The 12,225-nt window shown below is 32.7% G+C and overlaps 1 protein-coding gene across 1 annotated transcript; it reads left to right on the top strand.

Annotated features, from left to right (window-relative positions):
* The first annotated feature begins 2,644 nt into the window (after positions 1-2,644).
* LOC102629968 (WRKY transcription factor 28-like) lies at positions 2,645-5,615 on the top strand. The gene is made up of 3 exons (XM_006484795.4): positions 2,645-3,368; positions 3,828-3,965; positions 4,685-5,615. The coding sequence occupies exons 1-3, from the start codon at positions 2,866-2,868 to the stop codon at positions 5,070-5,072; spliced, it is 1,029 nt and encodes a 342-aa protein (XP_006484858.1). The 5' UTR covers positions 2,645-2,865; the 3' UTR covers positions 5,073-5,615.
* Positions 5,616-12,225: the final 6,610 nt, after the last annotated feature.

The raw sequence follows: 12,225 nt of genomic DNA on the forward strand, positions 1-12,225 counted from the left end.
ATAACTGTGATTGAAGAGTAATTACAATCTATAGCAATTGGTTACATTGAAACATTTGACAAACTATATATTGTATAAAATTAAATTAAGTCTAGGGTTATTACCATATCGATTTTGAGTCTTCTGTTCTAAAGAGCTAGGCTAATGGTTTTCTAAAATAATACTTACCGAGTATCCTTGCTTCTCTCTCTTCTTACAAGATGGTGCTTCTCAGCCTAGCTAGCTAGCTAGCTACTTCTCCGTTGTCATCATTGTTCAAGGTTGTTTTTATTAGCTAGGTTTTCTTTTTGTTCTCTTTACTTATTGAATTTAGCTAGGTTTTCTTCTTGCTTGTCATCATTATTGTATTGTACAGCATTAAAAAATTCAAAGATTTAAATGTGTACACATTACAAAATAGAACATCTATATATGTACAAAATATTGTTTAAATCCTAAGGGAAATTATCAGCCATATATCCTTAAATGACACCCGTATCAAACGTGTGTGAACACTTTTCAAGTAAATCACTCGTATACCCTAAGTTGACAAAACACTTCTTCCGTCCACCAATCCGTTAACTTCCGTTTGCAAGCGCTGACATCATAAGGGTAATTTAGTCTTTTAAGATTGACGAAACTTTGATTTTAAAAAACGACATGTCATCCCATTTACCTTATAAAAAATGACATGTCATATGATATATATTGACAAAAATGACATGTCATCCCATTTATCGGATAATTGTTAATAATTGCTAAAAAAAAACTACTTTACAACCGAATCTACTCCTCCAAAAATTTAACCTAAATTTTTAAAGATCTACTCATCCAAGCTCCAACTGGAAATTTTTATGGTATAATATGTATAATTGTAAATAATATGTAGTTAATAATGTTTTATAGTATAATATGGATTTTTTTTGGATAATTGTTAATAATATGTACCATTAATAATTGTTAATAATCAGAAAAATGTATTGTTAATAAAAAAATAAAAAAAATTGTGTATTGAAAATTTACATTAATTTTTTGGGTAAATTTATCTTTTTACTTCATTTTGAGTTTCAAGGGCAAAATAGTCAATTTGCCACAATTCTATTAACTTTCTAACGGAAGTTAACGGATTGGTGGACGACAGAAGTATTTTGTCAACTTAGAGTATACGAGTGATATACTTGAAAAGTGTTCACACACAATTGATACGGGTGTCATTTAAAGGTATATGGCTGATAATTTCTCAAATCCTAATAAAAGAATATCATAACCATTTTCTAATATGAGCATTCCTAAACTTTTAACAACCTTATGTCATATTTCATGTAATAATAGTATATGGATAAGATTTAACTTTTCTATATTTTAAATTTATTAACTACCAATCAATGCGTGAAATTTTACTAAGCTCATATCATTAAAAGATTTTAATCCAGAAAAAAAAAACTAAAAATTAAAGTTTAGTTCTCTAGTCATTTTTCTCTAAAATATAAGTTAATCTATTATATCGCAATAACTAGTGGTTTTAACTATAATTTAGTATTGAACCATAGCTAGTTACCGCCGTTTGGCCTAACTATAAAGTTGAGACCTTGAGATGGGCACAATGCACACGAAACATGCATGCTTACTAAATTAAAATAAAAGGAAGCAAAAAAACAAAAGATTCGGCCGAATTGCAAGAAGCGAGTGTTGGAAGTAATTTCAATTCAAAGGTGAAAGTTTGACTGGAGATTGGAGTCTTTTGGGTTTCTGTTGGCAAAAGCGTGCCACAAAATTCGGAAGGTAACGGAGAATTTAGGATGACGTGAAAGCCCAATCAGCAACACATAAGACGCAACACACAACTCAAGTTGTGCAAGAAAGCAAGAAAATTCGAACAGGAGATGATTATGTATCTCCCACGTGCCAGTTACGGTCAAATGACGGTGCCAAATCCTTGACACGTGTAATCCGATCCCCCAACAATTAAAAAGAAAACCGTAAAGTTGTAAACATTGACCGCTCTTTCGCCCTCTCTCTCTGCTTAATAACGTTGATTATGACCGCCTGCAATCACTGGTCAAGCTTCAGTCTTAGTCTTGGTTAAGCTACTCTCATGTCTTTTTCCTTGATTTTTTCTCTCTCTCTCCCTTTTTAATTTCTCTAATATCATCTATTATGAATATTATATAGAAAAAAAAAATCTTTGTACTATATAAATTTTGTAGAGGTAAAAATTTTGAATTTGAATCTAGTATTGATTTGGAATGTGCCGATGTTTTAAAAATCTTGTTTCGTGTAATACATTTACAACAATGTATAGTTACAATTTAGTTCAATATATATAGATCCAATGCTGTTCATTTTATCTTGTGCTGAATTTTTTACAAGGATGAAATTACTAGTTATTAAATAAATAATTAATTAATTAAATTTTAAACCATGCACTCATATATATATACATGAGAAGATTTTCAAATATTAGCACAGCTTAGATTAATGCTGCATTTAAATTCCATATTTTATTCAATTAGCATTGAGTACAACATTGTAAATTAAAGATCGGTATATAACTCGAATTAGCACTAGATTCAAATATGAAAAGGTTTTGAGAATTTGTTTACGGAAATGAATTAATTATAAAAGAAAGAATAGAGTTAAAATAATAGGGAATAGCCAAACCTGCATCCAAACAACACTCGCGATCGTCCTCTCTCTCTCTCTAAAGTTGTAGAAAACTTTAATACAAAGCTCACTTTCAAAGAAGAATAAAGGCAAAGGGTTTAATAGCTCTTTTAACCAAAACAACGCTCTCTCTTTCTTTTCTGCTCTTCACTTTATCTTCTTCTTGCCCTCATCATCATCATCACCATCACCATCATCATCAGTGCTTCTTCTTCATCGTCTATGTCAAATAATGAGAAAAAGAGCTCTTACCATTTTTATGATCCTTTCGACTGTAATCCCCATGGATTCAACCGGCTAGGTTTTAACTTCTTTCAAGACAACAACCCCTCTATGTACATGAATCCACCAACACCGGCAGTAGAAAACCTACAAGCAGCAGCCTTTGATCCCACCAGCCCATACGTGAGCTTCACTGACTGCTTGCATGGCAACTCCATGGACTACACCTCTCTTTCGAGAGCTTTCGACATATCTTGCTCATCATCTGAAATAATCACTCCCCCTGTGGACGACACTCCCAAGAAGACTACTGCTTTTGCAGGAGATTCAGCTGGGGCTACTGAGAATAATAACAACCCATCAACCCCAAATTCTTCTGTATCTTCTTCATCTAACGAAGCTGGCGCAGATGAAGATTCAGGGAATCAGAGTAACAAGAAAGATAAGCAGCAGGTAAAAGGGCAAGAAGATGGAGATGATGATGAGAAGTCAAAGAATAAAGTGTAGGTTTTGTGAAATTAATTAAAATACTGCTTTCTTCTGTTTAAGTAAAATTTAATTAATAAGGTCTTGTATTTATATATCATTTTCATTTTTATGGGGGTAAGACTTAAATTCAAAGTCTTCTGTGGATATAATTCCTTTGTTTTCTTTCTCTGCAGCTTACTAATTAATATTTTTTTGCAAGACTTTCTTTACCTTTCAATGAACTGTATCTTAATGGATTTGTATTATTTTGTCTTAATTATTTCATCTGGATCCAACATACTCTAATAGAGGGTCCACAAAACCCTAATCTATGATCATCAACAGTCATTTTATGTGCAAACATGTTATTAGCGTCAAGGAGGGGAGAAATTACTTGCATGTTTAATTTAGGTTGAAATACATATAAAATGTTATTAACTTCATTTTGATATGTACTAATCTTTTGTATTAATTAATGCGAATGAATAAATCAGGAACAAGCCGAAAAAGGAGAAAAAGCAAAGGGAGCCGCGGTTTGCCTTCTTGACAAAGAGTGAGATTGATCATCTTGAAGATGGATACAGATGGAGAAAGTATGGACAGAAGGCTGTCAAGAATAGCCCTTATCCAAGGTTTAATTTCTTTTATATTTTCAATCACTTGCTCACTTGTATATCACAACAAAAAAATGATTAAAATTCATGATTAATTTATGGATTTTCTTACCAAAATTTTCTCAATTTTTTGCATAAAACATAAAGGAAAATTAGATTTAAGAGAGAACTTTCCAAAGTCATTTACAGTATTATTAGGAGATTTTTAATCAGTTCACAATTGTGCACTTAAAATGTGATTTTAAAACCGATCATGGTGGTGGAATTGTCACTTCATGCAATTAAAGACCAGATCCACCTATTCTAGTTGCAGTCACATAACCGCTTTTATACATAGCTTTACTACATCAGACAATTAACTATAGTGTCATTACATCTGTACATACAGTTCTAACTTTTCCTTTCTGGTATAATATAGTGATGGAAATGTAACATATTGACATTCTACTTGGAATCAAAACTGCATAATGGTTTCTTAAAAGTAAATATTTTCTTACATTCAATCAAGAGATCATTAATTTTCGGAATGATATATAGTTAATTTATATATGTATTAGCATGCACCATAATTGCTCTTACAACATCAATTTCATCGTATGAATTAAGTTTTATTTTGTCCCTTTTCCCCTTTGGTTATCTTGATTGAAATCAACGTGAAACTTCATATATAATCTCATATATAAGTTATATAGATGTATCTCCCATATTGATGTCGTTGCAACTTGGGCATAATGCAGGAGTTACTACAGATGCACGAGCCAAAAGTGCACCGTGAAGAAACGTGTTGAGAGATCATACCAAGATCCAACAGTTGTGATCACAACATATGAAGGGCAGCACAACCATCAGTGCCCCGCAACACTTCGTGGCAACGCAGCTGGAATGCTGTCTCCTTCCCTTCTGGCATCTGCGTCGATGAGGCCTACCTTTCCTCAGGAATTCCTGCTCAGTCAATTTCTTCCATCCGCAAACAACAACCAAGGTGTTAACATTCCAAGCTCAATGTACTATCAGAATCTTAATATTTCCCCACAGCAGCAGCAGCAACAACTTGGTAATCAGGTTCCTGATTATGGCTTACTGCAAGATTTAGTTCCCTCATTCATCAATAGACAGCAGCCATGAACTCATCAGGTTATGTATTTAAAGCATCGAATGAATATCGCTGACCTATTGGAACCATGATGCTTAACTTTTTGATCCCTTGAAGGAGTATAGAAATTTGTTTGATATATATTGCTGCCAAGATGCAAATAAGATCTTAGATGGGATATTGATTGGACTTGCACTAAGTTGACAGCAGTTGCAATTCAGATGGTGGCTGTTTGATTGCCACTGTAAATGGAGGTGACTTTGTGTTATTGGAGATAAGAGAAGCATGGATTATTGACTCTTAAAGCTTCTAGATGTAAATGAAAAATTTGGACACGTTATGTTTAAAGTCAATGGAGTTGCTAACTATTCAGCTGTTGTGTTAGTGTCTAAGATTATATCGTTTGCCCTATGATCTTTTTCTTTTTTACTGGTTTTTTGTATTCCAGAACAGATTGGATCTACTACTAAATGTTTGGAAGAAAATCAACTTTTATAGCATGCACATGGGAGGGTTCGAGGTCGTACCCACACTAGTCATTGAGCGGTCCTCGACCCCTTTCCAGTTTATAAAGATATTGATGCGTATTTTATTTCAACGTACTTGAAATTTAATAATGCATTTTATATTAATTTTTGCATACTTCTAACTTTGAATGCATTTACTAGAAATATAAATGCAATTATTAATTTTTTGTAAATTTCATTAGACTGGAAAAGTTGGTGGTTTTAATGGATGTAAACTCTTTTAATTTGAACTCGTTAGGAGTCAGCACTCTAAGAAGCTGTCAGTATATACTAATTTTCTAGAAATTTATGAGCTTGACTTTTCACAGCCTAAATGTTCAGTAAAATAGAGGTGTGTGGGCTTGATAAATATTAGTGTGGAACAAGAGTGATTATGCGAGGAAAATAAAGAATCTAATTACTGGTACTTATGCAGCATTAATTTAAAGCTTGAAAAGAAAGGGTATTTTTGTATAATTATGAAGCATATAGCAAGTTCTACGAGGAGTGTATAATTAAGCAAATGCAACTGATCGGTGAGGGATGAAGAAGAAGGAGAAGCTTGGTTGAGATAGAGAAAGAATGACTCGATCGAAGAAACTAGAAATTCTAAAATCAATATTCAATCGAACTTTTAAAAATGAATAATGTTTGACATGAAAAGTTATTACTCTTTTTTTCTTTTTTTGACTTGTAATGCATGTGGGCGCACTAATTAATTGGAGGGTATGTTTTTACGATTCAAAGTGCAAGTATGGCTATGTGTAAGTTTACTAATAGTAATATAAATTAACAAGTGAAAATTTGTTCAATATATATATAATCTCTGCTGTGGTCCTATCTTTTATTAATTGGATATAAAGAAGATGATAAAAGGTACTCATGGAATTACGACAAAAAAAAAAAGCAAAAAATACAGTTTAGTTGATCGAACTCTTGTAGTGTAAGTAAAGAGTTGCAAGAGGTTAACTGGTTAAGGGGGGTCAACTTTTAACTAGAAGGTGGTGAGAGGTCAGATGAAGGTAATGTTAAAAAAATAAAAAATAATAAAAAAAGAGTTGCAACAAGAAAATTCTTATTTCTGAGATTTAAAAAGGAGAAAAACCTATATATATGAGATGGGCAAACCACATCATCGGTGTACTATCTACTTAGCATTTGATAGGTACAATTGTATACCTTTATACTTTCAAAATTAGTCAATCATGTGATGAGAAAGAAAAAAAAAATTTAACTAGGATATAAGGTGATTGGATGGACTCATTAAAATTAAAATAATACTAATAATAATAATGATAATAAAAAATGAGTCATGATGTTAGAGTCTTAATCTTTTGGTTGAGCGGTCAATCCTCAAATAAAAGAAGAACCATCATACCCATTGGCTTCCTCAATCCATAAACTCTAATTGCCCTGGGAAGTTTTATCATCATAAAACACGAACGATTTCCACGAGATCGCCAATTAGGGTTTTCTAGGTATTCTGCAATATACAAAAAATAGTGACAACATACATAAGCCTTAAGTTGCTTCATGTATGGTCACAGAAATGCTTTTCATCATGATCCATAGACCGTAATCCACTAATATTGTTCTCTATTGTTTGTTCTCAATTTTCTCCAAGTCTTTTTGCTAGTTGATCAACCAGACGAGTTTGCAACATTGAGTCACTTTTGCTTTTTTTAAGTCTTTAGCTAGGCTACATTTAATATGCAGATTAAATTACACAAATTATTAATATTAGACTGCACTATATTGAATCACATTAGCCTCATTATATATAGTCATTCTCTATCGAGGATATCCTGCACACTAAAATACAAAAAAATATAAATTTTATTACATTAGAAATTGTGTTTTATTATCTGTTAATGACATTCTCACTTTGTTAAAATGAGGATATCCTCACTAGATTATTATTATTATTAGTGTGTGTGTATGCAGTCTTTCTAAGATGTGATTCTTTTTTTTTTAATGCGGACACACTATTAAACCATGCGTTTTAATAGAGTCAGTTTAATGAATTATTAAATTGTTTGCTTCAATTGTGTATTTGCACAAAAATAATAAGAGTACCGGTACCTAAGAATGATTACACACACACACACACCCATATGTGTGTGTACATACAAATGTATATGTATATCTATATGTATATGTTTTTAATTCAAGATCCTTGATTTTTGTGGTTTAATATGTAATGGAATTATACTATTAAACGGCACGGTTTTAATAGTTTTTTCAAACTTTAATAAAGTTTAGGATCTTGAATATATGTGTGTGTGTGTGTGTGTGTGTGTGTGTGTGTGTGTGTGTACATACATACTTACGTGTATTCTCATATGTAAGCGCCTTCATTTTTTCTTCACGTGAACACACTATAAAGTCATATGACTTTATAGTTAATTGAACACTAACTCAATTAAGTCATATATCTTAATAGCATGTTCAAGTGGATATATATATATATATATATAATGTTTTTACAAAAGGATTTAAGCTTAAAAAGGATTGAGAACCAATTACAAAGTGATTTCATAAAAAGAAAAATTTCTGATTTCAAAACTCTCATTGAAAAAGAGATTTGTGCTGATCTACCTTCTGCTTTTTGGAATAGAAAACAACACATGGTAGATTTGCCTTATGAAAATTCTTTTGATGAAAAACAAATTCCTACTAAAGCCCGTCCAATCCAAATGAATATGGATTTGGAACAATATTGTATGGATGAAATTAAAGATCTGGAATCCAAAGGACTCATTGTTAAATCTCGATCTCCTTGGTCTTGCGCCGCATTTTATGTAAATAAAAACTCCGAGATTGAAAGAGGAACACCTAGATTAGTTATTAATTACAAACCTCTTAATAAAGCTTTAAGATGGATTAGATACCCAATACCTAATAAAAAAGATTTGCTTCAAAAATTGCATTCTGCATTCATATTTTCAAAGTTTGATATGAAATCGGGTTTCTGGCAAATCCAAATTCATCCTAAAGACCGTTATAAAACTGTATTTACTGTTCCATTTGGGCAATATGAATGAACAGTCATGCCATTTGGTTTAAAAAATGCACCTTCGGAATTCCAAAGAATTATGAATGATATTTATAACCCTTTTTCCGAATTTTACATTGTTTACATAGATGATGCTTTGATTTTTTCTCAAACCATCGACCAACATTTCAAACATTTAAAAACTTTTTACCTTGCCACTAAAAAGGCTGGTCTAGCCATTTCCAGCTCTAAAGTCTCTCTATTTCAGACAAAGATCAGGTTCCTAGGTCATCATATTTCCAAAGGAACTATTACTCCTATTGAACGTTCCCTTGTCTTTGCAGACAAATTCCCAGACAAGATCCTTGACAAAACCCAATTACAGAGGTTTCTAGGAAGCCTTAATTATGTGCTTGATTTTTGTCCAAACATCAATAGGATGTCTAAACCATTGCATGATAGGTTAAAGAAAAATCTTGTCGCATGGACTGATGAGTATACTAGAATTATTAAACTCATAAAACAATCTGTTAAATGCATCCCATGTTTGTATCTTGCAAATCCTGCATTACCAAGGATTCGAACCCGTGTGCACGGTTAGAATACACTTAAAATACTTTCAAAGGAAAAAGTATTTCCTTCTGGTATCAGAGCCAAGGGGAGGATAGTGTAATTCAGTATATAGATCTTGTGTTTAAAGATTTGTGTTTTATTTTGAAGTTTTGTTGTGTGGTGAATTCCTTACTGGTAGTAAGTCCCGTTTTAGGATAAGATTTTTCCGCATAGGGCTGTAAAACCATACCTGTAGCCATTCTTTCAAAACCAAAAATAGACCATAGATTTTTAACCATGGAACCTATACATTGTAGAACATCATCCTTTTCTAGCTCTTCTTCCGGGAAGACTAGTGATTCAAAGCATGTTGTGAGTTTAGAAGAATTCATTATTGAGAACTTTGATAAAGTAATTGATTGTTAGGAACTTCCAAAAGTTTCTAAAGAAAAGATTTACAAAACAAAAAAGCTTGATTTTTTCAAAAATGATTACGTTATAAAAACTAAAGAACGTGATATAACTCTCTCTGAGCCGTTTGAAACAATTCATTTGTTTTCAGAAAAGTCTTTAAAGAAATTAAAAGAAAAGAATTTTAATTATGTTCATATAGGACTAATTCAAGTCGGCATAAAACCCTTAACCAAAGAAGGCTTGGATACTTCCATCCTTGCTGTCCTTAGAGATGGCCGATTCATCTCTTTTGATGATTCTTTGCTAAGTAGCATCGAATCGAGTCTTTGTAAAGGCCCCATTTCATTTTATTGTTATCCAAATATAACAATTTCTCTTAAAGACAAAAATATTTTGAAAAGCATGATCTTACAAATTAAAACACATAATTATAATATGATTAAAGGCTCAGTTCCAGTTGCATTAATTTTTAAAATTTCTTATAAAGCCATGATTTCTGCATTTAGTACACAATATAAATTTCAGTCAAAAAGAGATGAAACTCTTCTCTTACAGACTGACTTGTCTAAAGCCAACACAGTCATTCCAAAACCAATCCAATGGAAAGACGTCAATCTTCCAGAGGAATGGATTCTTGAAGGAGCCGCTCCACCAGCGATTCCGAAACAACTTGAGCCTAATACAGAGTTACAAAATGTGACTCAGTATTCAGATAGTAAAGTCAAACTGTCTTTCAGAAGATCTACCTCGACCAGATTTTCTGATAAAGAGTCGTGCTCAATCATTCCTTCAATAGAAAGGAAATTTACAAAAATCCCTTCTGTTATAAATCTCCCTTATCAACCTATAAAGAGTCAACCCAGGTTTTCCACCCCGGATATACCTAGTTCCTCTTTACGTTCCGTTGACTATACCACTAGTGTTCCACACTCAATCTATACTAGTAGTCAACATGAACAAAGACAGGACGAGAAGGAACATTCTCCTCCAACTTCCCCAACATTTTCTGCTGTTACTGAAAATGTTATCAATGTCATTAAAAAAGATTTTGAATTAGATAAAAATCTTCTACATAATGATTTTTATTCTGAAATAAACAAAGAAAAAAGACTTTGGTTTTTTAAACATTTTTTGAACCAAAGAAAAGAAATCCAACAAGTTTACTATGAATTTGTGAATTTACATCAAGTTCATATATTGTTTTTTGATTGGTTTGAAATATATTCTTCTGAAAACAACATAAAGTATCCTTTTAAAGAGTCAAACCCTATTACTATAAGAAAAATAATTCCTGAATGGAAACTCTCTGATAGTAATAGAACAATAGAATCTGAGCATCCACCTCTTAGGAGTCTAACCATAGATCATGGTGAACCCCCTGTCGAGATTAGAGCCTCACCTTACAAAATTCCAAGACCTAATGATACAGATGCCAATTTAAGTAATATTATTCAACAGAATAATTTCTGTAATACTAACTTAAATACTATTGGAAAACAGTTGACTGGGATAGAAAACCACTTCCAGAAGTCAACCACACCTATTTCCTCTGTTTCTCCTATTCCAACAAAATCGGATTCCGACAAAAAGCTTAAAGAACCTATTTTCAAACCTTTTCAGGTTTCGAAAACTAGTCAAAAGCTTGTTCAAGATTCGAAATCAGATTTTGCCAAAGCCATTAGAGAACAACTAGATATGATAGAAGCTGCTTCTTCCTCATCTAGTAAAATCCAAATAGCTCCTGATACTCTTCAGTCTAGCAAGATTGAAGTATTAGAACAAGACCAAATGTCCACGACCTCTTCTGATCTAGAAGCCTTTAAAGAAAAACCTACCCCGAAAGCCAATAAAATCCATTGGGAACTAACCCTTCCCACTGTCAAGTCTCCACCAGATTTGACCATAGACAACAGGCCTAGTGCATTAAATCAGTCTCGATATAATGCATCCTCTGTCTATGAGTGGAATATAGACGGAATGTCCGAGTATAACATTCTAGGATTGTTGCAACAGATGACTATGGCAACTAATGCCTATAAAATCCAATCAGGAACTTCTGACAAAGCCATTGCAGAAATCCTTATTGCTGGTTTTACTGGTCAACTAAAAGGTTGGTGAGATCATCTTCTTACTAAACAGCAACAATTAGATATCCTTAATGCCATACAAATTGATGAGGATAGAACCCCCATTCTTGATGAGTTTAACAACCCTATCGAGAATGCCGTTACTACCCTGATCCTAACCATATCCCTCTATTTCATAGGTGACCCTTCTCACCTTAGAGATAAGAACGTTGAGTTACTACATAATTTAAGATGTAGGAAACTTAGTGATTTCCAGAGCTACAAAACCTCTTTCTTCACCAGACTCTTTCTCAGAGATGATGCAAATCACACAACCTGGAAAGAAAAATTTTTAGCAGGTTTACCTACTCTTCTAGGTGAAAAAGTTAGGAATTCCATTAAAGTACTTTATGACAATCGTATTCCTTATGATGAGCTCACCTATGGTGAATTAGTCAGTTTCGTCAACAAAGAAGGTTTAAAGATCTGTCAAGATTTGAAATTACAGAAACGACTTAAATGGGAGCTTAGGAAATCTAAGCAAAAATTAGGCAGTTTCTGTAAACAATTCAACTATGACCCTTTTAAAACTTCTACCTCTAAAGATTGTAATGGTGAGTGTTCTTCTAAACCTCACAGGAAACATTACAAA

Source organism: Citrus sinensis, chromosome 4 (genome assembly GCF_022201045.2).
Source record: "Citrus sinensis cultivar Valencia sweet orange chromosome 4, DVS_A1.0, whole genome shotgun sequence".
Classification (NCBI taxonomy): Eukaryota; Viridiplantae; Streptophyta; class Magnoliopsida; order Sapindales; family Rutaceae; genus Citrus; species Citrus sinensis.